Source organism: Salvelinus alpinus, chromosome 14 (genome assembly GCF_045679555.1).
Source record: "Salvelinus alpinus chromosome 14, SLU_Salpinus.1, whole genome shotgun sequence".
In the NCBI taxonomy this organism is placed as follows: Eukaryota; Metazoa; Chordata; class Actinopteri; order Salmoniformes; family Salmonidae; genus Salvelinus; species Salvelinus alpinus.
This window is the reverse complement of record NC_092099.1, coordinates 26,997,547-27,025,353: the sequence shown is the minus strand read 5'-3', so window position 1 is coordinate 27,025,353 and position 27,807 is coordinate 26,997,547. Positions and strand designations below refer to the sequence as shown.

The 27,807-nt window shown below is 45.4% G+C and overlaps 2 protein-coding genes across 2 annotated transcripts in view; both read left to right on the top strand.

Moving 5' to 3' along the window:
* Positions 1-27,120, top strand: part of impg2a (interphotoreceptor matrix proteoglycan 2a) — a 29,912-nt gene extending 2,792 nt beyond the window's left edge. Inside the window, exons 5-16 of the mRNA XM_071340093.1 lie at positions 255-289; positions 771-973; positions 2,240-2,298; positions 2,572-2,592; positions 11,092-11,312; positions 15,746-15,813; positions 16,818-17,939; positions 18,495-18,749; positions 24,620-24,821; positions 25,337-25,547; positions 26,129-26,317; positions 26,901-27,120. Of these exons, the coding sequence (XP_071196194.1) occupies positions 255-289; positions 771-973; positions 2,240-2,298; positions 2,572-2,592; positions 11,092-11,312; positions 15,746-15,813; positions 16,818-17,939; positions 18,495-18,749; positions 24,620-24,821; positions 25,337-25,547; positions 26,129-26,317; positions 26,901-27,120 (2,806 nt within the window). The remainder of the gene's footprint in view (positions 1-254; positions 290-770; positions 974-2,239; positions 2,299-2,571; positions 2,593-11,091; positions 11,313-15,745; positions 15,814-16,817; positions 17,940-18,494; positions 18,750-24,619; positions 24,822-25,336; positions 25,548-26,128; positions 26,318-26,900) is intronic.
* The window catches only part of LOC139538674 (target of Nesh-SH3-like), a 107,834-nt gene continuing 106,991 nt past the window's right edge, over positions 26,965-27,807 (top strand). Inside the window, exon 1 of the mRNA XM_071341003.1 lies at positions 26,965-27,102. The gene's annotated coding sequence lies outside the window, so the exon portion shown is untranslated. The remainder of the gene's footprint in view (positions 27,103-27,807) is intronic.

Sequence of the window (27,807 nt, the reverse complement as noted above, 5' to 3'; positions counted from 1 at the left end):
GGTAAGGTTCTGAAGGTTCTTCAACCTTACCTGGCCATATTACTCCTCATCCTCTGCACCCTCTGCTGTGCCCATAGAGATAGATACAGTGTATATATCTCTATGGCTGCTGTGCCCATATCCACTCCATGTAGAACCCCAAACATTGTCATGTGCTTCTTAAATTACTCTTAAAAAAAACATTTTTATAATTTAAATTGATGAGATCTGTGAGTGAAACCTCTTTCTAACTGTGACTGATTGTTGTTCCACAGCACCCAGACTCCAGACACAGAACAGGAAGCTCAAGGTCAGTGACACACGCATCTTTCATCCCTCCTTTATCTCTGTCTCTCTCGCTCTGTCTCTCTTGCTCTCTCTGTCTCTCTCGACCCCATCTCCCTCTCTATCCCAGTAGAGCTGTTTAATCCACATTAGAAATCAGAGCACAGTTAGCCAACTCTGGCTATTGATGTCTAGGTCCACATATGAGCTTAAGCCAATCAATGCTTCTGATGTCTCGCGGTAAACATACCATTACAATGATAGTTAGAGGATTTGGCTAAAGCACATATAGCACAGACCTGCGTCGAAGTTGACAATCAGATTTCTTTAGTCCTGAAGACCCACAGGTTGTGCAGGCTTTGGATCCAGCCCAGTAGTAATGTACCTGAGTCAGCTAATTACCTCATTCTAAAGAGCTGGATTAAGTTGATTCAGAGACAAGTGCTGTAAGAAGTGTTGCTTTGTAAAAACACTGACTTTTACCCTCTCACTCCCTAACCACCCAGAGGTGGTCAGTGAGGTCATCATAGAGGAGCCAGAGGCTTCCAAAGAACCCACAAATGACATAGAGATGGAGGTGTTGGAGCGGGTCCAGCTGGAGCAGGTGGTGGAGCTGAGTATCCTGCTGAAGGGAGAGAGGTACAGCGATGCTCTCAGAGACCCTGCCAGCCTCCAGTACCAGACACTCAACCAGCAGTTCACTGACAAGGTATGACTCAGATGTTCTTTCTGCTTCTCTCACTCCTGTCACCCCTTTTCACTCTCCATCCTATTTCCTCTCCTGGCCTCTCCTCACCCATCACTTGGTTTGTAGGCTTGGCTCTGAGGCTGTAGTGATTTATTGTTAGATTTAACACACACAGTCAGGGCACTATAAAGAACCCTCACAGTTGGGCAGGATTTCAAATTCCCTTTATTTGATTGTTTGTATTTGACACTAGGCATACTTTGTGTGAAAGGATGCTGAAATTGACAGTTTATGATGTGGCTTGAGGCCGCAAGCGGGACTGGAGTGAAAAAGGAAGGACACACACCCACGAACTCACAGATAACTTTCCTCCACCATTGAGACTTTTTGACTGAGAACAACTGGGTCAGACGTTTTACTGCTGCTGGTAAAATAAGATGATTTTGACTCTCCCCTGCAAGCCATTAATGTACTCATTATTACTCTGTCTTAAATTTGATCACTCTGTGTATGGGAAGGGGGAAGGAGATAGACAGGGAAAGAAGGAGAGAGATAGAAGAGGGAGGAGAGGGATGGACAAGTTCAGAAAGACACAATGTGACAGCTGGAAAAAGTAGGCTGTGTCTCCAAATGTGTCCAAATAATAGTGATTGCGAAAGCAGTTATCTGGCGCATTGAAAGGGGAAGGCAGAAAAGGGTGTAATGGCAGGCTTGTTTGTACACTATTAAACTTGATTACATTTTATCACTGAGCAGGTATTCCGCAATGATGGGTCAATGAGTTAGCAGAACAATGGTTCTCTTCACAAAGCGCTTCACATTAGCACCCAGCAACAAGGTTCAATCGGTGGTCTGAGTGCGTAGTAGTCACTAGATGGCCATGCTAGAGAGGACGTCAACTTTCAATATCCTCAGAATTCAGTACCTAAACTCTTTTTTATTTGATTAGGTTTAGGGATAAGGATAGTGATAAAGTTAGGGCACCGAGTGACATGGATGCTGATGTTGACTGTTGAACTCCCTGTGACCTCTGTGTTTGCAGATAAAGGATGCTGATGTTGCCCTCTGTGTTTGTAGATAAAGGATGCTGATGTTGCCCTCTGTGTTTGCAGATAAAAGATGCTGATGTTGACCTCTGTGTTTGCAGATAAAGGATGCTGATGTTGACCGCTGTGTTTGCAGATAAAGGATGCTGATGTTGACCTCTGTGTTTGCAGATAAAGGATGCTGATGTTGACCTCTGTGTTTGCAGATAAAGGATGCTTATGTTGACCTCTGTGTTTGCAGATAAAGGATGCTGTGGGGGGACTGCCAGGCTTTAAGAGTGTGGCTGTGCTGCAGTTCAGGTAAGTCTCTACTGTAGTGGTGTAGGAAACTGGTCCTGGTCATGTCTTGATGTGCCTCAGTTTAACCAACTCCCTTAACTATCATTGTCATACTATACTGTACATACATGTATGGCATGATGCATTAATCTTAAGAGTTGGCTAAAACACACAGATGTGACCAGGCTAGTGGTGTTAGACTGTTGGTTTGATAAATTGACCTGACCTTCTCACCTGGTCTTTGTGAAACATAATTTCTTTAGATAAAGTGTGTTTTGTTTATGTTTCATGCAGGCTTCAGAAGGATGCCCAAGGGTGAGTATAGACCCGTACCAACAGCCCTGGAGGTGTTCAGTCACTAGTAATCTGACCCTAGATCTGTGGTTAAGAATAACCTTGTCTACACAGAGAGTGTGTGTGTGGTTGTCGCTGTCTGAGGGTCACGTGGGATCCATGCTGTGTTTACCTGTGAGCATGCGTGGGAAAGTGTGAGGGTGTGTTGGGTGTTTTTCTTTTGTTTGCTTGGCTTAATGGTGTTATCGCGGTCGCTCACCTGAAAAGCAGGATAAGGCCGGGGCCTGACAGAGAGACAAGCTGCTACCTAACCCTTAACCCAGGAGAGGAGCTCATCTCTGGGGCTTTATGCCCACAGCAATCAGCCTCATGGCCTGTCAATGTCAACCACTGGGGGGGATGATGAATTTTTACATCAATAGTGTTAAATGTAACACTTTCAAATCAAATTTTATTGGTCACAAACACATGTTTAGCAGATGTTATTGCAGGTGTAGCAAAGTGCTTATAGTTCTTTGCAAAAAAACGTTCTAGGCTAATGATGTAAGAAGAAACAAAAAAGACAAATAAATACTGCTAAATTGCTTAGGAGCCAGAAACAGAGCTGCCATGTCTATTGGCACCATTTTGAACTTAGCATTGAACATCTCAAATGGTGTTAAACTAACAGCCTAAGAGTGTTGGATTTCTAACACCAGATGATTCCAACTTTTTTTTATTTTTTTATATTGTTTTTGTTTTAAATTTCACCTTTATTTAACCAGGTAGGCTAGTTGAGAACAAGTTCTCATTTGCAACTGCGACCTGGCCAAGATAAAGCATAGCAGTGTGAACAGACAACAACACAGAGTTACACATGGAGTAAACAATAAACAAGTCAATAACATGGTAGAAAAAAAGAGAATCTATATACAATGTGTGCAAAAGGCATGAGGAGGTAGGCAATAAATCGAATAATTACAATTTAGCAGATTAACACTGGAGTGATAAATCATCAGATGATCATGTGCAAGTAGAGATACTGGTGTGCAAAAGAGCAGAAAAGTAAATAAATAAAAGCAGTATGGGGGGTGAGGTAGGTAAATTGGGTGGGCTATATACCGATGGACTATGTACAGCTGCAGCGATCGGTTAGCTGCTTGGATAGCAGATGTTTAAAGTTGTTGAGGGAGATAAAAGTCTCCAACTTCAGAGATTTTTGCAATTCGTTCCAAACGCAGGCAGCAGAGAACTGGAAGGAAAGGCGTCCAAATGAGGTTTTGGCTTTAGGGATGATCAGTGAGATACACCTGCTGGAGCGCGTGCTACGGGTGGGTGTAGCCATCGTGACCAGTGAACTGAGATAAGGCGGCACTTTACCTAGCATAGCCTTGTCGATGACCTGGAGCCAGTGGGTCTGACGACGAACATGTAGCGAGGGCCAGCCGACTAGGGCATACAGGTCGCAGTGGTGGGTCGTATAAGGTGCTTTAGTAACAAAACGGATGGCACTGTGATAAACTGCATCCAGTTTCCAGTTTTATTAGAGCTGATGCTTTTACACTTTCTCGGTGTTGGGGAATTAACACCTGTGGTGATACAGTAACTCATTTTGGAGTATTTTAATTATATGCATATTTACCTGTATCACCCATGACTGTTTGGCCGTAACAGAGACATGACTGTTTGGCCATAACAGAGACATGACTGTTTGGCCGTAACAGAGACATGACTGTTTGGCCGTAACAGAGACATGACTGTTTGGCCGTAACAGAGACATGACTGTTTGGCCGTAACAGAGACATGACTGTTTGGCCGTAACAGAGACATGACTGTTGCATTCGATGACTTTCAGTCCTGTAGCCTACACCAATTGAAAACTCGCAACACTTTTTGCCTCAACACAGAGATTTTAACACAAATTTGCTGTGTAGTCACACTAACACACACAGGAATGCACAAATGGACATATTCAATCAATCCTTATCCCAGTCTGCTGTTCCCACATGCTTCAAGAGGGCCACCATTGTTCCTGTTCCCAAGAAAGCTAAGGTAACTGAGCTAAACGACTACCGCCCCGTAGCACTCACTTCCGTCATCATGAAGTGCTTTGAGAGACTAGTCAAGGACCATATCACCTCCACCCTACCTGACACCTTAGACCAAATCAAATTTATTTATATAGCCCTTCGTACATCAGCTGATATCTCAAAGTGCTGTACAGAAACCCAGCCTAAAACCCCAAACAGCAAGCAATGCAGGTGTGGAAGCACGGTGCCTAGGAAAAACTCCCTAGAAAGGCCAAAACCTAGGAAGAAACCTAGAGAGGAACCAGGCTATGAGGGGTGGCCAGTCCTCTTCTGGCTGTGCCGGGTGGAGATTATAACAGAACATGGCCAAGATGTTCAAATGTTCATAAATGACCAGCATGGTCAAATAATAATAATCACAGTAGTTGTTGAGGGTGTAGCAAGTCAGCACCTCAGGAGTAAATGTCAGTTGGCTTTTCATAGCCGATCATTAAGAGTATCTCTGCCGCTCCTGCGGTCTCTAGAGAGTTGAAAACAGCAGGTCTGGGACAGGTAGCACGTCCGGTGAACAGGTCAGGGTTCCATAGCCGCAGGCAGAACAGTTGAAACTGGAGCAGCAGCAAGGCCAGGTGGACTGGGGACAGCAAGGAGTCATCATGCCAGGTAGTCCTGACGCATGGTCCTAGGGCTCGGGTCCTCCGAGAGAGAGAAAGAAAGAGAGAAGGAGAGAATTAGAGAGAGCATACTTAAATTCACACAGGACACCGGATAAGACAGAAGAAGTACTCCAGATATAACAGACTGACCCTAGCCCCCGACACATAAACTACTGCAGCATAGATACTGGAGGCTGATACAGGAGGTGTCAGGAGACACTGTGGCCCCATCCGATGATACCCCCGGACAGGGCCAAACGGGAAGGATATAACCCCACCCACTTTGCCAAAGCACAGCCCCCACACCACTAGAGGGATATCTTCAACCACCAACTTACCGTCCTGAGACAAGGCCGAGTATAGCCCACAAAGATCTCCGCCACGGCACAAACCAAGGGGGGGGCGCCAACCCAGACAGGAAGATCACGTCAGTGACTCAACCCACTCAAGTGATGCACCCCTCCTAGGGACGGCATGAAAGAGCACCAGTAAGCCAGTGACTCAGCCCCTGTAATAGGGTTAGAGGCAGAGAATACCAGTGGAGAGAGGGGAACCGGCCAGGCAGAGACAGCAAGGGTGGTTCGTTGCTCACCTTCACACTCCTGGGCCAGACTACACTCAATCATATGACCTACTGAAGAGATAAGTCTTCAGTAAAGACTTAAAGGTTGAGACCGAGTCTGCATCTCTCACATGGGTAGGCAGACCATTCCATAAAAATGGAGATCTATAGGAGAAAGCCCTGCCTCCAGCTGTTTGCTTAGAAATTCTAGGGACAATTTAGGAGGCCTGCGTCTTGTGACCGTAGCGTACGTGTAGGTATGTACGGCAGGACCAACTCGGAAAGATAGGTAGGAGCAAGCCCATGTAACGCTTGTAGGTTAACAGTAAAACCTTGAAATAAGCCCTTGCCTTAACAGGAAGCCAGTGTAGGGAAGCTAGCACTGGAGTAATATGATCAAATTTTTTGGTTCTAGTCAGGATTCTAGCAGCCGTATTTAGCACTAACTGAAGTTCATTTAGTGCTTTATCCGGGTAGCCGGAAAGTAGAGCATTGCAGTAGTCTAACCTAGAAGTAACAAAAGCATGGATGAATTTTTCTGCATCATTTTTGGACAGAAAATTTCAGATTTTTGCAATGTTACATAGATGGAAAAAGGCTGTCCTTGAAACAGTCTTGATATGTTCGTCAAAAGAGAGATCAGGGTCCAGAGTAACGCCAAGGTCCTTCACAGTTTTATTTCAGACGACTTTACAACCATCAAGATTAATTGTCAGATTCAACAGAAGTACTCTTTGTTTCTTTGGACCTAGAACAAGCATCTCTGTTTTGTCCGTGTTTAAAAGTAGAACGTTTTCAGCCATCCACTTCCTTATGTCTGAAACACAGGCTTCTAGCGAGGGCAATTTTGTGCCTTCACCATGTTTCATTGAAATGTACAGCTGTGTGTCATCCGCATAGCAATGAAAGTTAACATTATGTTTTCGAATGACATCCCCAAGAGGTAAAATATATAGTGATAACAATAGTGGTCCTAAAACGGAACCTTGAGGAACACCGAAATGTACAGTTGATTTGTCAGAGGACAAACCATTCACAGAGACAAACTGATATCTTTCCGACAGATAAGATCTAAACCAGGCCAGAACTTGTCCGTGTAGACCAATTTGGGTTTCCAATCTCTCCAAAAGAATGTGGTGATCGATGGTATCTCCCACTCCAATTTGCTTACCGCCCCAATAGGTCCACAGACGACGCAATCGCAACCACACTGCACACTGCCCTAACCCATCTGGACAAGAGGAATACCTATGTGAGAATGCTGTTCATCGACTACAGCTTAGCATTTAACACCATAGTACCCTCCAAACTCGTCATCAAGCTCGAGACCCTGGGTCTCGACCCCGCCCTGTGCAATTGGGTACTGGACTTCCTGACGGGCCGCCCCCCAGGTGGTGAGGGTAGGTAACAACATCTCCACCCCGCTGATCCTCAACACTGGGGCCCCACAAGGGTGCGTTCTGAGCCCTCTCCTGTACTCCCTGTTCACCCACGACTTCGTGGCCATGCACGCCTCCAACTCAATCATCAAGTTTGTGGACGACACTACAGTGGCAGGCTTGATTACCAACAACGACGAGACGGCCTACAGGGAGGAGGTGAGGGCCCTCTGAGTGTGGTGTCAGGAAAATAACCTCACACTCAACGTCAACAAAACAAAGGAGATAATTGTGGACTTCAGGAAACAGCAGAGGGAGCACCCCCCTATCCACATCGACGGGACAGTAGTGGAGAGGGTAGTAAGTTTTAAGTTCCTCGGCGTACACATCACGGACAAGCTGAATTGGTCCACCCACACAGACAGCGTTGTGAAGAAGGCGCAGCAGTGCCTCTTCAACCCCAGAAGGCTGAAGAAATTCGGCTTGTCACCAAAAGCACTCACAAACTTCTACAGATGCACAATCGAGAGCATCCTGTCGGGCTGTATCACTGCCTGGTACGGCAACTGCTCCGCCCACAGCCGTAAGGCTCTCCAGAGGGTAGTGAGGTCTGCACAACGCATCACTGGGGGCAAACTACCTGCCCTCCAGAACACCTACACCACCCGATGTCACAGAAAGGCCATAAAGATCATCAAGGACAACAACCACCCGAGCCACTGCCTGTTCACCCCGCTATCATCCAGAAGGCGAGGTCCGTACAGGTGCATCAAAGCAGGGACCGAGAGACTGAAAAAAAGCTTCTATCTCAAGGCTATCAGACTGTTAAACAGCCACCACTAACATCGAGTGGCTGCTGCCAACATACTGACTCAACTCCAGCTCACTTTAATAATGGAAATTGATGGAAATTGATCAAAAATGTATCACTAGCCACTTTAAACAATGCCACTTAATATAATGTACAGTGGGGAGAACAAGTATTTGACACACTGCCGATTTTGCAGGTTTTCCTACTTACAAAGCATGTAGAGGTCTGTAATTTTTATCATAGGTACACTTCAACTGTGAGAGACGGAATCTAAAAAATCACATTGTATGATTTTTAAGTAATTCATTTGCATTTTATTGCATGACATAAGTATTTGATACATCAGAAAAGCAGAACTTAATATTTGGTACAGAAACCTTTTTTTGCAATTACAGAGATCATACGTTTCCTGTAGTTCTTGACCAGGTTTGCACACACTGCAGCAGGGATTTTGGCCCACTCCTCCATACAGACCTTCTCCAGATCCTTCAGGTTTCGGGGCTGTCGCTGGGCAATACGGACTTTCAGCTCCCTCCAAAGATTTTCTATTGGGTTCAGGTCTGGAGACTGGCTAGGCCACTCCAGGACCTTGAGATGCTTCTTACGGAGCCACTCCTTAGTTGCCCTGGCTGTGTGTTTCGGGTCGTTGTCATGCTGGAAGACCCAGCCACGACCCATCTTCAATGCTCTTACTGAGGGAAGGAGGTTGTTGGCCAAGATCTCGCGATACATGGCCCCATCCATCCTCCCCTCAATACGGTGCAGTCGTCCTGTCCCCTTTGCAGAAAAGCATCCCCAAAGAATGATGTTTCCACCTCCATGCTTCACGGTTGGTATGGTGTTATTGGGGTTGTACTCATCCTTCTTCTTCCTCCAAACACGGCGAGTGGAGTTTAGACCAAAAAGCTCTATTTTTGTCTCATCAGACCACATGACCCTCTCCCATTCCTCCTCTGGATCATCCAGATGGTCATTGGCAAACTTCAGACGGGCCTGGACATGCGCTGGCTTGAGCAGGGGGACCTTGCGTGCACTGCAGGATTTTTATCCATGACGGCGTAGTGTGTTACTAATGGTTTTCTTTGAGACTGTGGTCCCAGCTCTCTTCAGGTCATTGACCAGGTCCTGCCGTGTAGTTCTGGGCTGATCCCTCACCTTCCTCATGATCATTAATGCCCCACGAGGTGAGATCTTGCATGGAGCCCCAGACCGAGGGTGATTGACCGTCGTCTTGAACTTCTTCCATTTTCTAATAATTGCGCCAACAGTTGTTGCCTTCTCACCAAGCTGCTTGCCTATTGTCCTGTAGCCCATCCCAGCCTTGTGCAGGTCTACAAGTTTACCCCTGATGTCCTTACACAGCTCTCTGGTCTTGGCCATTGTGGAGAGGTTGGAGTCTGTTTGATTGAGTGTGTGGACAGGTGTCTTTTATACAGGTAACAAGTTCAAACAGGTGCAGTCAATACAGGTAATGAGTGGAGAACAGGAGGGCTTCTTAAAGAAAAACTAACAGGTCTGTGAGAGCCGGAATTCTTACTGGTTGGTAGGTGATCAAATACTTATGTCATGCAATAAAATGCAAATTAATTACTTAAAAATCATACAATGTGATTTTCTGGATTTTTGTTTTAGATTCCGTCTCTCACAGTTGAAGTGTACCTATGATAAAAATTACAGACCTCTACATGCTTTGTAAGTAGGAAAACCTGCAAAATCGGCAGTGTATCAAATACTTGTTCTCCCCACTGTATATGAATATACTGTACTCTATATCATCTACTGCATCTTGCCATCTATGTAATACATGTATCACTAGCCACTTTAAACTATGCACTTTTATGTTTACATACCCTACATTACTCATCTCATATGTATATACTGTACTCGATACCATCTACTGCATCTTGCCTATGCCGTTCTGTACCATCACTCATTCATATATCTTTATGTACATATTCTTTATCCCTTTACACTTGTGTGTATAAGGTAGTAGTTGTGGAATTGTTAGGTTAGATTACTCGTTGGTTATTACTGCATTGTCGGAACTAGAAGCACAAGTATTTCGTTACACTCGCATTAACATCTGCTAACCATGTGTACGTGACAAATACAATTTGATTTGATTTGAAATGCACACACACACACACACACACACACACACACACACACACACACACACACACACACACACACACACACACACACACACACACACACAAACACAAACAATCCTCTGTTTATGCAATTACATGGGACTTCACTAAGGAAAGCCTTGCTCTCCTCTGAGTGATGATCCCAGGTCACTAGTGTTCCATTGTGGTACTGACAGGAACAGAACAGTAGGACCATCTGCTCGCCTCGTATCTGCAGGTGCAGCACACGAGTAGAAAGGAACATAGACTAGTTTCAAGTGTCATTAAACATTTGGATTCTGAAAGTTGTTGTATCAAGGAGTATTCCTTTTCCAAGTTTGAGCTGACAGCAGGAGAACCGGGATGCGGTGGTGCAGTGAGCTAATTACAGGCACGTGCCTCACCCTGGGCCATGCCAAGCCTGCTGAGAGATCTAGGTCACAGGGAAAAAGAGAAGAGCAGAGAAGGGCTCCCTGAAGCCATATGAAGCTGATAGATTGCTTTTCCACATAGCCAGGTTCAACATCTAGAATCTCTTGTGTGTTTTTTTTGTTGTGTTTATGACCATATTGATCACTTTGGTGGTTGGTCTGGTTTGATGGAAGTCATGGAAGTTGTAGACGATGCTCCAGGCGGGTGTAAATTTGGTGTAAATCTATAAAACTATCATTTCAGAATAGACTCATATGCTTTTAACAGGTTGGTGAGTAAATCAAAGTACTGTGTTTGGAACTCTACTCCACCAAGGGAAACTTCTCTCCTCTTAGAGATGCTGTTTCTAGCTAAGCATATTAGATACGGTAGATGAATAAACTTATCAATAAAATAATATATACATAGATAGTAAAATTGATTTGTGAATAGGTGTATGGGTGGATAGACTTTGATGATGGATGGAAATATATTTAATAGATTGATATATTGATCAACTGACAGATTAACTGACTGATGTATCTGTATTGCCATTGCAGGTTGGATGGTGTGGTGGTTGTCTATGCAGTGACAGTGGAGGTGGAAGGGGAGGGGGTGAGCAGTGACCAGCTGGACTACCTGACCCTGCAGTCCAATCTGGTGGAGAACTCCTACAGAGAGGTGAAGGAGAGGAACTACATCACCGAGGCCCAGCACAAGGATAACATCATCAGTGATACAACTCTGGTCCTGGACCCTGACTCACTGCAACTATATACTGGTAAGACATACAACACTACTGTACAATACACTGTCTTTACGTTACCATACAATGCCAAACCACGAGACACAACACTCTGGAACTGTAGCCCAGGGCCGGCTCTAGCGGAAGCAAGATTTGGTTGGCAAAACATTTGACAGTGGAGAGAAACATTTAAGTTTTAAAGTTAATTTCCTTACATTTTCCACATTTTGCCATGGGCCAGAGAGAAAGTGTTGTAGTTCTAAAGCAAACTTTCTCAAATGTAATACATTTTGCCATTGGCTGGAGAGAGAACGTTGCAATTTCATAACAAATTGCATGCAATTTTATTCATTATGCCATGGGGCATCAACACTTTTTTTTGCAGTTTTACAGCAAACTTCCTGCAGATCTACCCATTTTTCCATGGGGTGGAGAGACATTTGTGACATTTTAAAGCAATTCTACAATTGTTTTAATGATTTATGCCATGATAATATGACATCTGAGTGAGAATGGGGGAAAAATAATCTATGGGGGCTCCCTGGAGCACAGGCCCTCTAGGCACCTGCCTTGTATGTCCAGTCAGTATTTGGCCATGATTACTTAAAGTTTAGATACTCTTGGTCATGTAGTATATGTGGACACTGGAACTAAGGGGCCTGAACCATGAAAAACAGCCCCAGACCATTATTCCGCCTCCAACAAACTTTACAGTTGGCGCTATGCATTGGGGCAGGTAGCGTTCTACTGGCATCCGCCAAACCCAAATTTGTCAGTCGGACTACCAGATGGTGAAGCGTGATTCATCACTCAAGAGAACGTGTTTCCACTGCTCCAGAGTCCAATGGCGGCGAGCTTTACACCACTCCAGCCGACACTTGGTATTGTGCATGGTGATCTTAGACTTGTGTGCGGCTGCTCGGCCTTGGAAACCCATTTCATAAAGCTCCCGACGAACAGTTCTTGTGCCGACGTTGCTTCCAAAGGCAATTTAGAACTCGGTAGTGAGTTTTGCCATCGAGGACAATTTTTTTTTATGCGCTTCAGCACTCGGCCGTCCCGTTCTATGAGAGTGTGTGGCCTACCACTTCGGGTCTGAACTGTTGTTGCTCCTAGACGTTTCCACTTCACAATACAGTAATCCCTCGTTTATCGCGGGGGTTACGTTCCGAAAATGACCCGCGATAAGTGAAATCCGCGAAATAGAAAACTTCTTTTTTTTTTACAATTAGCAACTATTACATGTATACAAATACAGTGACTCACGTGTAGGCCGTTTCACTGCTCTTCAGACTGGGCCGCTGCATCCTGACTGCGCTCTGCAGTGTTCTCTTCTTCTGAAGCCCGCGGTGCAGGTGTGTTTGTTCGGGAGAAGAGCATAGTGATAGGCAGCTGTTGTCGCTCTTTTTTCTTCTTTGCAAAAAGATCCTTGTACACCGACATGCCACCATCGATTACGTTGGAGAACTGTAATGAACGGCTCATCAAAGGGTCCCATTCCTCAGCTACTCGCTTAAGTTCAGTGGCCATTCGCACCATGGTTGCTAAGCGACCAAGCGTTAGTCCTTCCTTCCTTCCTGGCCAACTTAATGTAAATTTGCCAAGCTGTTTTATGTACGTACACATAACTGCACGAGACGACAAAATGATAGCACAATTCGTAGCATGTTTTGATACAAGAAGCGGGAGTGAGTTTTTAGCGAATCAGAATGCAGAGCACAATGCACCAAAAAAAAATAAAAAATGCATTATGAAAATCCGCGAAATAGCGAATCCGCGATAAGTGAACCGCGAAGTGGCGAGGGATCACTGTACAGCACTTAGTGTTGACCAGGGCAGCTCTAGCAGGGTAGAAATTTGACAACCTGACTTGTTGGAAAGGTGGCATCCTATGACGGTGCCATGTTGAAAGTCAATGAGCTCTTCAGTATGGGCCATTCTACTACCAATGTTTGTCTATGGAGATTGCATGGCTGTGTGCTCAATTTTATACACCTGTCATCAACGGATGTTCCTGAAATAGCCAAATCCACTAATTTAAAGGGGTGTCCACATACTGTTGTGCATATATATTGTAGCTACTGTACACTAACTACCAATCAAAAAGTTGTTAGCTGACATGGCTAATTGAGTGACTGTCAGTGACTGACCTAACAAAAGAAAAACTGCTAATGCACAGACAAATTTTGAAATTGCACTTAGTGTATTCTACGATTCTTCTAGTAAGTTGAGATCCCGACTGACTTCCAAATCGATATACAGTGCCTTTGGAAAGTTTTCAGACCCCTCAACTTTTTCCCCAAAAATTTTACGTTACAGCTTTATTCTGAAATGGATAAACTTTATTATCCTCAGCAATCTGCACACAATACCCCATAATGACTTGGCAAAAACAGGTTTTTTGACATTTTTGCAAATGTATTAAAAATTTAAATACCTTATGAAAATAAGTATTCAGACCCTTTGTTATGAGACTAGAAATTGAGCTCAGGTGCATCCTGTTTCCATTGATCATCCTTGAGATGTTTCTACAACTTGATTGGAGTCCACCAGTGGTAAATTCAATTGATTGGACATGATTTGGAAAGGTACACACCTGTCTATATAAGGTCCCACAGTTGACAGTGCATGTCAGCGCAAACACCAAGCCATGAGGTCAAAGGAATTGGCCGTAGAGCTCCGAGACAGGATTGTGTCGAGGCACAGATCCGGGGAAGGGTACAAATGTATTGCTACAGAATTGAAGGTCCCCAAGAACACAGTGGTCTCCATCATTGTTAAATGGAAGAATTTTGCAACTGCCAAGACTCTTCCTAGAGCTGGCCGCCCATCCAAACTGAGCAATCGGGGGAGAAGGGCCTTGGTCAGGGAGGTGACCAAGAACTTGATGGTCACTCTGACAGAGCTCCAGAGTTCCTCTGTGGAGATGGGAGAACCTTCCAGAAGGACAACCGTCTCTGCAGCACTCCACCAATCAGGCGTTTATGGTAGAGTGGCCAAAAGAAAGCCACTCCTCAGTAAAAGGCACATGAAGCCCGCTAGTTTGCCAAAAGGCACCTAAAGACTCTCAGACCATGAGAAACAAGATTCTCTGGTCTGATGAAACCAAGATTGAACTCTTTGGCCTGAATCCCAAGCCTCATTTCTGGAGGAAACCTGGCACCATCCCTTGAATGAAGCATGGTGGTGGCAGCATCATGCTGTGGTTATGTTTTTCAGCGGCAGGGACTGGGAGACTAGCCAGGACCAACTGCTGGGGAGCCAGGCCTAGCCAATCAGAATGAGTTTTTTCCCACAAAAGGGCTTTATTACAGACAAACATTCTTCTCAGTTTCATCAGCTGTCCGGGTGGCTGGTCTCAGACGATCCCGCAGGTGAAGAAGCCGGATGTGTAGGTCCTGGGCTGGCGTGGTTACGCGTGGCCTGCGGTTGTGAGGCCGGTTGGACGTACTGCCAAATTCTCTAAAACGACATTGGAGGCGGCTTATGGTCCAGCAATGAACATTACTTTCTCTGGCAACAGCTCTGGTGGACATTCCTGCAGTCAGCATGCCAATTGCACTCTCCCTCAACTTGAGACATCTGTGGCATTGTGTTGTGTGACAATATATAAGTGTGTGTGTATATAATGTTTTGGGGGTCGGGGGCCCCCTTGCGGCGGAGGATCCTAAGCGACCACTTATGTCTGGAACCAGCCCTGCTGTAGCCAGACTAACTATGAATTCCATGGGACACACATACACATGCACACACACACGTGCATGCTCCACACAAACACACACGTGCAAACACTGCTTCAGCGAGTGTGAAATTTAGCAGTCAGTAAGTAGGTTAGCTCTAACTTCTGGCAGGGTTTCATCCAGCGAATGGAACAAGTTCTACAGTAATGATGGCTATACCTTCTCCCTGGGCTATGTTGAATTCTCCCTGGCGGTGTCGTAAAAGAATCAGTGTCATTAGTTTCCTGTGTTTCCCTGAAGATGGATGCCGTCTGATGGACTGGGACATCTGATATGAGGGGTAACTACTGTCAGATGCCTGCCTGGCACAGTGTGTGGTGACTTACAGGCACTGCTTATTAACTCCAAGTTACAGCCTCCAGGCCTGATGGTAATGCAGTCTTGGCCCACAGTGGCAGGTATAGGGGCCAGATCTGTAGGGTTATTAGTAGTGTTCCCCTTAGGTAAACACACACAGTCAGCACCACCACTGTCAGGACTGGGGAGAGGGGGGAGAGTGGATTTTACAGAAGAGAGGGAGAGTGGATTTTACAGAAGAGAGGGAGAGTGTAAAAATGTAATTCCTCCTATACATTGAGAGAGAAAGTTTGACTTATTATGCAGCTGAGTTTGTTGAGAGCCTTTTGATGTTGTTTTTAATGATCCTGGAAATCTGAATATTAGGTGTGATTGAATAGGCCCTCCAGTGACTCTGTGACAGTTGACTCTGTGTCCTCTTTGGTTCCACAGTGTCCAGTGTTAATGAGTCCTTTGAGCCCACTGCTGGAATACCCGAGGATTACACCAACGGCAGTGTGGTAAGTCAGAGGTCATCTCCATGACAACAGCCTTTGACCTCTCCTGTTGGTCCAGAGGTACTTTCTGGACAACAGTGAGATAGGCACAATGTTGAGCATGGATCTTTAAAAAAAATATCAAACTAAATCTATATAGGTGTGCATTTCAGTATGGTGTGTTAGAGTGGTGTGTTAGGTAGTGTCTTGCTAAGACTGCTGCTTGGTGGTGTTATCCAGGCCTGTCCAGTGCTGAGGAAGTACAGGATGAGGGGAAGGCTTTGAGGATTAGCTTGGCTCTTGCTATAATAATCCACTACTCTTCTGGGGCTAGAGAGAGACAGATAGGGTGAGAGATTCTCAATCCAACTGTGTTTGTGAGGGATAGGTCTGGAACATTTTTAAAAATTGAAGATGAGCAGTTTGAATGCAGGACTCTATTTTCATTGTTGAATTTTACACGTCTGTCTGATTCTGCCAGTAGTCCAGTAGCTGTGTAGTGGTAATCCGAGCTGGGAGCTCCAGTCTTGGTCTTGAACAGTAACTGGGTCTGCTGGTCTACTTTGCGTGCTAAGGCCCTAAGTGATTAATTTGAGTAATTACATGGACTGGAAGAGGTTGGCAAACTACCAGTCAGTAACTGGCATTTACAGCCAACTGCACACAGCCATAACAGAAGCAGTAGGCATCCAAGCTGCCCAGAACCTACCTTATCTTAGAGTGATATTCAAGTTTTATCATACTTAGTATTATGCCTTGGAGTAGGTGTCACACCATGTAGGTAGTTAAAACTTGATAACAATACACCGAGCATGTGTGTGTGTGTCAGTAAATCATTTTTGGCAGTCATTAAGTCATGGAAACCTATAGTTCCCTAGCCTTGCTGTTTTGAAGACTACTGATTATAATACTATACAGTTCAGGGTTGGGGTCAATTCCATGTCCTGAATTGAAATGGAATGCAACCCCAACCTGACGGTGTAACAATTGATGGACTAATGGGTTTCTCCTCTGTTTCTGTTGTCCAGGAGGACATTTTGGCTGTTGAGATGACCCCAGACGCCCCCGAGGTTGAAGCTGAGGATGTAGCGACGGGGGAGAATGATGTCATTGTTGTAGAGGAGAGCATGACCCTCCCCGCTGAGCTTGAGGTGACCATCGATGACACAAGCATCGAGGAGGAGGTTCTGCTGTTGGGGAACACTGTGTCTACAGAGAGCCCTCTGTTGGAGGACCTCCCTACAGACCCTACCTCCCCTGAGCAGCCAGAGGGTGCTACGCTCCCCGAGCCTCCTGTGGAGATAGAGGCCTCTGGTTCAGGTGTTAAAGTACTGAAGGACTTGCACTTCCAGCCTGAGGAAGAAGAAGCCATAGAAGAAGAGCCAGCTCCAGAAGAGGAACTGACCATAGAAGAGAAGGTAGTTCCGGAAGAGGTAATCATAGAGGAAGATATCCAAACAGAGGAAGCAGAAGCGGTGGTCTCTGAGGAAGATAAGGTAGAGGAGGAAACAGTGGAGGTCCCTGACACAGTAGAGGTTCTAGAAGAGGAAGCTGGACCCTCTGAAGAGCTGGAGTACTCCATCATAGAGATGGAGACCATTGAAGAGGTAGAGGAAGACGCCCCTGCCTTCGTCCCTGTGGAAAGGATGGAAGCTCCCGAGCCAGTGGGGGACCTCAATGTCCCCGAAAATCCCCCTGCCATTGCGACTCTGCCCCCAGATGAACCTGAAGAGGAGACTAACGTGGTGCTGTCTTATCCAGAAATACCTGAATATGGAGTGGAAATTGAGAGCTTAGAGGGACCAATCACCGAGAAGCCAGTAACTAAAGAGGATGCTCTGGAAGTGGAGGAAGAGGTGGCAGATGAAGTGGTCGTTGAAGTTCCGGACATTTCTGAGATCTCGGAGGAGGACTTGGTAGAAGACGAGATCTTATTGGTCGATGAGGCTGCTCCGGAGGCCACCCACACCACCCCTCTCTCTGCGGAGAAAGAGTCACCCTTCACTCGAGTCTCTGATGTCATAGTAGATGAGGAGGTTACAGAGGCCACGGCCCTGGACACAGCCGCAGAACCAGAGGACCAAGGGGTCACCCCAGCTCTCATACCCGCCGAGTACCACCCTGGTCCAGACATTTCTATCACTCTGGAGGTAATGACAGATGACTGAGAGATGATGCTTGTATTGTGTGTTAGTCAGAGCTCTGAGTGACTAGGAAAAACTCCCCTTGTTATAGTACCGTTCAAGCAGGCAGAAATATGACGTGTTTTGCATTTCTGCCTGCTTGAACTGCGAATAGCTCAGACACACATGAAAACATGAAATGACCATGGGAATCGTATTTGTGCATCTTTGAGCAATGATCTATCAATTCCTGGGGTCATTTCATGTTTTCATGTGAATGACAGATTGTTCACCGTTCGTTCGCTTGCTATCGGCGCGGTGTGTTATAGGGACCACCCGCCAGTGTCGACTGACGGCCGTCATTTTCACCCATTTCAACATGTAGCATCAGTTTGCAAATTACAACCGGCACTCTGTTTAGAGGTGCTAAGTACTCTCGGCCAGCAATCCTACTAGTCTGTCCATGTCTTAAGTCTAATCATCCGTAAGCACAGACATTTTCTTGTTTTATCATGAATGTTACGAAATGTTGTTTCACACTGACCAATTGCACCATGAATTGTGTCATGTCTATTTAACCAGCTGCAGACGATAGACCCTGTGACAGACTATGACCTGGTCCACTTTGGCGGGACAAACCAAACAGAGGAAGGGAGCAGTGGGTACCCTTCTGGAGTGGTAAATAGTACGGACCACAGCATTGCCATGCCAATCAACCCTGGGCGGGCTCTGATGGTGTTCTTCAGTCTGAGGGTCACCAACATGATGTTCTCAGATGACCTCTTCAATAAGAGCTCCGCAGAATACAAGGCCCTAGAACAAAGGTTCCTCGAGCTGGTGAGCTATTCATTTTGATAATTTATTCACCCCGTATTTACTTAATTTGAAGTGTTGTATGTAGACAGTGCTCACTCCCTCTACCCATCTCTCTCTCTCTCGCTCTCTCGCTCTCTCTCCTACCCATCTTTCTCTCTCTCCTACCCATCTTTCTCTCGCTCTCTCTCTCGCTCTTTCCTACCCATCCCTCTCTCTCTCTCTCCTACCCATCTCTCTCTCTCCCTCTCTCCTACCCATCTCTCTCTCTCCTACCCATCTCTCTCTCTCTCTCTCTCTCCTACCCATCTCTCTCTCTCTCTCTCTCTCCTACCCATCTCTCTCTCTCTCTCTCTCCTACCCATCTCTCTCTCTCCTACCCATCTTTCTCTCTCTCTCGCTCTCTCTCTCTCTCTCTCTCCTACCCGTCTCTCTCTCTCTCTCCTACCCGTCTCTCTCTCTCTCTCTCTCTCCTACCCATCTTTCACTCTCGCTCTCCTACCTATCTCTCTCTCTCTCCTACCCATCTCTCTCTCTCTCGCTCTCCTACCCATCTCTCTCTCGCTCTCTCTCTCGCTCTCTCGCTCTCTCGCTCTCTCTCTCGCTCTCGCTCTCTCTCTCGCTCTCTCTCTCGCTCTCTCTCTCGCTCTCTCTCTCGCTCTCTCTCTCACTATATCGCTCGCGCGCTCTCTCTCTCTCTCTCTCTCTCTCTCTCTCTCTCTCTCTCTCTCTCTCTCTCTCTCTCTCTCTCTCTCTCTCTCTCTCTCTCTCTCTCTCTCTCTCTCTCTCTCTCTCTCTCTCTCTCTCTCTCTCTCTCTCTCTCTCTCTCTCTCTCTCCTACCCATCTTTCTCTCTCTCCTACCCATCTTTCTCTCGCTCTCTCTCTCTCGCTCTCTCCTACCCATCTCTCTCTCGCTCTCTCCTACCCATCTCTCTCTCTCCTAAGAATCTCTCTCTCTCTCTCTCTCTTACCCATCTTTTTCTCTCTCTCCTACCCGTCTCTCGCTCTCTCTCTCGCTCTCTTGCTCTCGCTCTCGCTCTCTCTCTCTCTCTCTCTCTCACTATATCGCTCGCGCTCTCTCTCTCTCTATATCGCTCGCGCTCGCTCTCTCGCTCTCTCGCTCTCTCGCTCTCTCTCTCTCTCTCGCTCTCTCTCTCTCTCCTACCCATCTTTCTCTCTCTCCTACCCATCTTTCTCTCGCTCTCTCTCTCTCGCTCTCTCCTACCCATCTCTCTCTCGCTCTCTCCTACCCATCTCTCTCTCTCCTAACAATCTCTCTCTCTCTCTCTCTTACCCATCTTTTTCTCTCTCTCTCTCTCTCTCTCCTACCCATCTTTCTCTCGCTCTCTCGCTCTCGCTCGCTCGCTCGCTCGCTCGCTCGCTCTCTCTCGCTCAAGTTCATTATTACTTACATTGTCAAAGTATACATATCGAAAAAAAATATAATATATATATGTATATACACTGCTCAAAAAAATAAAGGGAACACTAAAATAACACATCCTAGATCTGAATGAATGAAATATTCTTATTAAATACTTTTTTCTTTACATAGTTGAATGTGCTGACAACAAAATCACACAAATTATCAATGGAAATCAAATTTATCAACCCATGGAGGTCTGGATTTGGAGTCACACTCAAAATTAAAGTGGAAAACCACACTACAGGCTGATCCAACTTTGATGTAATGTCCTTAAAACAAGTCAAAATTAGGCTCAGTAGTGTGTGTGGCCTCCACATGCCTGTATGACCTCCCTACAACGCCTGGGCATGCTCCTGATGAGGTGGCGGATGGTCTCCTGAGGGATCTCCTCCCAGACCTGGACTAAAGCATCCGCCAACTCCTGGACAGTCTGTGGTGCAACGTGGCGTTGGTGGATGGAGCGAGACATGATGTCCCAGATGTGCTCAATTGGATTCACGTCTGGGGAACGGGCGGGCCAGTCCATAGCATCAATGCCTTCCTCTTGCAGGAACTGCTGACACACTCCAGCCACATGAGGTCTAGCATTGTCTTGCATTAGGAGGAACCCAGGGCCAACCGCACCAGCATATGCTCTCACAAGGGGTCTGAGGATCTCATCTCGGTACCTAATGGCAGTCAGGCTACCTCTGGCGAGCACATGGAGGGCTGTGCGGCCCCCCAAAGAAATGCCACCCCACACCATGACTGACCCACCGCCAAACCGGTCATGCTGGAGGATGTTGCAGGCAGCAGAACGTTCTCCACGGCGTCTCCAGACTCTGTCACGTCTGTCACATGTGCTCATGTGCTCAGTGTGAACCTGCTTTCATCTGTGAAGAGCACAGGGCGCCAGTGGCGAATTTGCCAATCTTGGTGTTCTCTGGCAAATGCCAAACGTCCTGCACGGTGTTGGGCTGTAAGCACAACCCCCACCTGTGGACGTCGGGCCCTCATACCACCCTCATGGAGTCTGTTTCTGACCGTTTGAGAAGACACATGCACATTTGTGGCCTGCTGGAGGCCATTTTGCAGGGCTCTGGCAGTGCTCCTCCTTGCACAAAGGCGGAGGTAGCGGTCCTGCTGCTGGGTTGTTGCCCTCCTACGGCCTCCTCCACGTCTCCTGATGTACTGGCCTGTCTCCTGGTAGCGCCTCCATGCTTTGGACACTACGCTGACAGACACAGCAAACCTTCTTGCCACAGCTCGCATTGATGTGCCATCCTGGATGAGCTGCACTACCTGAGCCACTTGTGTGGGTTGTAGACTCCGTCTCATGCTACCACTAGTGTGAAAGCACCGCCAGCATTCAAAGGTGACCAAAACATCAGCCAGGAAGCATAGGAACTGAGAAGTGGTCTGTGGTCACCACCTGCAGAACCACTCCTTTACTGGGGGTGTCTTGCTAATTGCCTATAATTTCCACCTGTTGTCTATTCCATTTGCACAACAGCATGTGAAATTTATTGTCAATCAGTGTTGCTTCCTAAGTGGACAGTTTGATTTCACAGAAGTGTGATTGACTTGGAGTTACATTGTGTTGTTAAAGTGTTCCCTTTATTTTTTTGAGCAGTGTATATACAAAATATATATAAATAAATGGTGGGACCAACAGCAATAATAATAGTAGTAGTGGACATGGGATTACCATTAACAACAACTACAACAACAATATTAATCAGAACAACAATACATTAAAGCAACAGTAGTAGACCAGTCTCAACATGACTGAGAAGACACATGACCTGGTATGAAAGACAAAACAAAACAAGATGGGAAATATTATCAACATTACTTTGCACTTTTCACTGGCTGTCCCTCAGGTTGTGGCAGGAGGACACATATTTGGCTACCAAAACTGCGCATTTTGGCTTTTCACCCAATAAATATTAGATTTTTTCTTCATCTTTTATAGTTTCAAATTCTTTGTATTGAATTATAATTTTGGGAAAGAAATATTCTCTTAGGTCTGAGTATTTGTCACAGTGTAATAGGAAATGCAGCTCTGTCTCTACCTCTCCCCTGGAGCAGAGTGAGCACAGCCTGTCCTCTCTGGGCAGCCAGGTTTGTCTGTGACGACCGGTCTCTATAGCCAGACTGTGCTCACTGAGTCTGTACCTAGTCAATGTTTTCCTCAGTTTTTTATCAGTCACAGTGGTCAGATAGTCTGCCACCATGTACTGTCTGTTTAGAGACAAATAGCATTGAAGTTTACTTTGATTTTTTGTGGTGTCTTTCCAATAGGTGATATATTTTTCTTTTTGTTTTGTGATGATTTGGTTGGGCCAGATTTTCTGAGGGCTGTCCTGAGGCTCTATGGGGTTGGTTTGGGTTGGTGAACTGAGCCTCAGAACCAGCTGGCTGAGGGGACTCTTCTCTGGTTTCATCTCTTGACATTGTAGAGCTGTGTGATAGAATGTTTTGGGGTCACTTGTTTTTAGATGGTTGTAAAATTTGATGGCTCTTTTTTCTATTCAAATGAGGAGGGGGTATTGGCCCAATTCTGCCCTACATGCGTTATTTGGAGTTTTTCTTTGTACTTGCAATACAGTCTTGCAAAACTCTGCATGCAATATTTCAATTGGATGTTTGTCCCATTTAGTAAATTCATTATTAGAGAGTGGACCCCATACTTCACTGCCATATAGAGCAATTGGTTCTATAACTGATTGAAAACTTTTGAGCCAGATTCTAATTGGAATTTTGATTTTGATGTTCCTTTTAATGGCATAGAATGCTCTTCTTGCTTTGTCTCTCAGATCATTCACAGCCATGTGAAAGCTACCTGTGTTGCTGATATTTAGTCCTAGATATGTGTCGTTTTTGGTGTGTTCTAATAGAACTGTGTCCAAATAGAATTTATATTTGTCATCCTTATTTCCGGACCTTTTTTGGAATATCATTATATTTGTTTTTTTTAGGTTAACGGTCAGAGCCCAGGTCTGACAGAACCTGTGAAGACGATCTAGGTGCTGCTGTAACCCCTCTTTAGTGGGAGACAGCAGCACCAGGTCATCTGCATATAGCAGACACTTAATTTCAGTGTTGTGTAGGGTGATACCAGGTGCTGCCGATTCTTCTAATGTTTTTGCCAATTCATTAATGTAGATGTTAAATAATGTTGGACTTATTGGGCAGCCCTGTTTCACTCCCCGCCCCTGAGAGAAGTCTGTTTGCTTGCTGCCAATTTTAACCGCACATTTGTTTTTAGTGTACATTGATTTAATAAAATCATGTTTTCCCTCCAATACCACTTTCTATTAGTTTATAAAAAAGACCTTCGTGCCAAATTGAATCAAATGCTTTCTTGAAATCTACAAAACATGAGTAGATTTTGCCTTTGTTTTGGTTAACTTGTTTATCAATTAGAGTGTGGAGGGTGTAAATGTGGTCTGTTATATGATCATTTTTTAGAAATCCAATCTGGCTTCTGCTCAGGACGTTGTGTTCGTCAAGGAAATGATGTAGTCTGCTATTTATAATACTGCAGAGAATTTTCCCCACGTTGCTGTTAACGCAAATTCCTCTGTAATTATTTGGGTCAAATTTGTCTCCATTTTTATAGATTGGTGTGATCAATCCCTGGTTCCAAATATCGGGGAAAATACCTGCAGTGAGGATAATGTTGAAGAGTTTGAGTATAGCCAATTTGAATTTGTGGTCTGTATATTTGGTCATTTCATTTAAAATACCATCAGCACCACAGGCCTTTTTGGGTTGGAGAGTGCATAGTTTTTCCAATAATTCTTCTTCTGTAATTGGGGTATCCACAGGATTCTGATAGTCTTTGACTGCTAATTCAAGGATTTGTAATTTTTCTTGTATATCTTTTTGTTCTGGGCTCTTTGTTATATTGCTGTATAGGTTTGCAAAGTGATTTCTCCACATATCCCCATTTTGGATAGCCAATTCTAATCTCTCTCTCTCTCTCTCTCTCCTACCCATCTCTCTCTCCTACCCATCTCTTTCTCTCCTACCCATCTCTCTCTCTCCTACCCATCTCTCTCTCTCCTACCCATCTCTCTCTCTCGCGCTCTCTCTCTCTCTCTCTCTCTCTCTCGCGCTCTCTTTCTCTCTCTCTCTTTCTCTCTCTCTCTCTCACGCTCTCTCTCTCGCGCTCTCGCTCTCTCTCTCTCTCTCTCTCCTACCCATCTCTCTCTCTCTCCTACCCATCTTTCTCTCTCCTATCTCTCTCTCTCCTACCCATCTTTCTCTCGCTCTCTCTCTCTCGCTCTCTCTCCTACCCATCTCTCTCGCTCTCTCTCTCTCTCTCCTACCCATCTCTCGCTCTCGCTCTCTCTCTCTCGCTCTCGCTCTCCTACCCCTCTCTCTCTCTCTCTCTCTCTCTCCTACCCCTCTCTCTCTCTCTCTCTCTCTCTCTCTCTCTCCTACCCCTCTCTCTCTCTCTAGCTGGTCCCCTACCTCCAGTCCAACCTTACTAACTTCCAGAATCTGGAGATCCTGAACTTCCGGAATGGGAGTATCGTGGTCAACAGCCGGATGAAGTTTGGGAGGCCGATGCCCCGCGGCGTCAACAATGCAGTCTACTTGATCCTGGAAGACTTCGCTAACACAGCCTACCAAACTATGAACCTGGCCATTGACAAGTACTCACTGGATGTCGAGTCAGGTAAGGTTGACAATTACCACATATTTCACCGGAGACACACGTTTCTGAATTATTCCCACTCTTTTTTGGTTTTTTTGGGGAGTTACAATGCCTTAACATTAGCATATCTACATGGATTGTAAGTTAAACGCATGGCACAACCGACCCATTTCAGCACGAAAGCCTTCTTCATGGTAGGTTTTAATCTAGACGGAAGACAAAGAGCCAGTCTCACCAGCCAGACCCTGGAAACCAGGAACACAACATCTGTATGGTGTTGATGAGTAGGGGTGTGTGAACTAGAGAACAGATGCTACCTTTTACATCTTTTGTATTATACCCCTGTTTTCATGCAAGGAGAAACTATATCATGCTGTGATTCGGGACTAAACGTAAAGTAAATATGCAGAATAATAATAATTTATTTGAATTGGAACTAGTGAACGGCAATGAACTGGTGAACTTAAACAGAGTCTGCACTTATCAGGAGTCAACTGGAAATGCCCTGACACCTGTGTCCTGTGTGTTGTTGCTAGGTGACCAGGCGAACCCGTGTAAGTTCCAGGCGTGTAATGAGTTTGCCCAGTGTTCTGTGAACCGCTGGTCTAGCGAGGCAGAGTGTGTGTGTAATGCTGGCTACTTCAGCGTTGAAGGTCTGCCCTGTCAGAGCATCTGTGAACTGCAGACAGACTTCTGTATGAACGACGGGAAGTGTGACATCATACCTGGACAGGGGGCCATCTGCAGGTAGGAAGGTGTGTGTGTGTGTGTGTGTGTGTGTGTGTGTGTGTGTGTGTGTGTGTGTGTGTGTGTGTGTGTGTGTGTGTGTGTGTGTGTGTGTGTGTGTGTGTGTGTGTGTGTGTGTGTGTGTGTGTGTGTGTGTGTGTGAATTTCATTACAATTGATAGAATTTTAATGTCACGTACCCCACTCTTATTTGAAGGACCAATGCACAATTCCAATAAATGTCCGTACTGTAAAGCCGTCTCAGAAACAACATCATGGAAATGCAGTATGTATAAGCAGATGTGTCTGCCAACATGTGTGAAGCTGTTTCACACCCACCATCATAAAACAAACACTCCAGATGTTGTTGACCTCAACACGGCCAACCAGGAAGTTCACACCCTCCATGGAACGTTTAATCCCGGTTCCCACAAACAAGAAATAAACACTTACACTAAATGAACTTTTCTTGTGCATTGATTGACTTCAGTGTGTGTTCTGTTATTGCGTTGCGCTAACAGTTGTTTCTTATGATTCTAGGTGTCATTATGTTGAGAATTGTGTGTATGTGTGGTACTAACAGTTGTTCCTTATGGTTCTAGATGTCGTGTAGGGGAGAACTGGTGGTACCGTGGAGAACACTGTGAGGAGTATGTGTCAGAACCTCTGGTGGTCGGCATAGCGATAGCCTCTGTAGCAGGTTTCCTATTGGTGGCATCTGGTGTGATCTTCTTCCTGGCGAGGACACTACGGGATCAGTACGATAAGGATGAGACCGAGGACCCCATACGGTGAGTCAACACACACCACTCCTTCTTTGTCATAGCCTCTCAGATGGCGGGTACATCACCTATTGGATAGTGACTGCCATCCAGTCATATAAACATTTAGAGTTGTGTGTGTACAGTACGTGTGTTGGTACGTGTACGTGACTGCGTGTGCTTTAGGAGCTGAACAAACTGTAGGTGTCTCTAACACTGTCAGAAGGCCAGAGACCTTTATATATACTGTATCCCTGGTCAGTACAGTACAGCAGTTTACAGGTGATATGTTAGTAGTAAATACTACTATAGACTTAACCTGTCTAAATATATTTACTGTAAAAAGACATCCCCTATTTAAGCCTTGATCAGAGATGATTATTTTAGAAGACTTCTATAGTGACTCCTTTCTCTCTCCCTCATCTATTCTCTTTGGGGACTGATTTAATCTTAACCCTTTCAAATATACAACGTCCTCTTCCCCACGGCCCTCCAACCTACTCTCACTTACACAAAGGGTTTAGTCCCTTTTACAATTACCAGACAGATGTATTTGTCGGTCTCTTCTCTCCTACTAGCAGACTAAGCTCAGATCTCTCTCTCTGTCCCCCAGGCGAGGGGAGAGTATCCCGTCTCTAGAGAGGGCCACTAAATACAACCCCATGTATGAGAGTGAGGCCACGACTGGCTACAGCCACTACTACCGTCGCTACCCAGAGGCTCCGGTCTACAGCAGTGCCAGCGCCGAGGCCTCCACAGACTTCAGCAGTGAGGAGATACGCCACATCTACGAGAACAGCGAACTGACCAAGGAGGTGTGTGTCTGTGTGTAGGCTGGTGGGGTGGAAGCCAATGTGTGGGATCCCGTTCCATATTTACCTACTAATTTTCTCATACGTATCTTTAAATTCCTTAATCTAATCTGTACTGTCTGGATTAGAGGTCGACCGATTATGATTTTTCAATGCCGATACCGATTATTGGAGGACCAAAAAAAGCCGATACGATTAACCTTTCTAGCGCAGGTGTTCCGCTAGCGGAACCCCTCGACAACATTCCGCTGAAAAGGCAGCACGGGAAATTCAAAAATATTTTTTTTAAATATGTAACTTTCACACATTAACAAGTCCAATACAGGAAATGAAAGATAAACATCTTGTTAATCTACCCATCATGTACGATTTCAAAAAGGCTTTACAGCGAAAGCACAACATATGATTATGTTAGTTCAGAGCCAAGTAAAAAAAATAACAGCCATTTTCCAGCCAAAGATAGGAGTCACAAAAAGCAGAAATATAGATAGAATTAATCACTAACCTTTGATGATCTTCATCAGATGACACTCATAGGACATCATGTTACACAATACATGTATGTTTTGTTCGATAATGTGCATATTTATATCCAAAAATCTCAGTTTACATTGGCGTGTTACGTGCAGTAATGTTTTGATTCCAAAACATCCGGTGATCTTGCAGATAGCCACAGAAATCCCAGAAATACTCATAAAAGATAAAAGA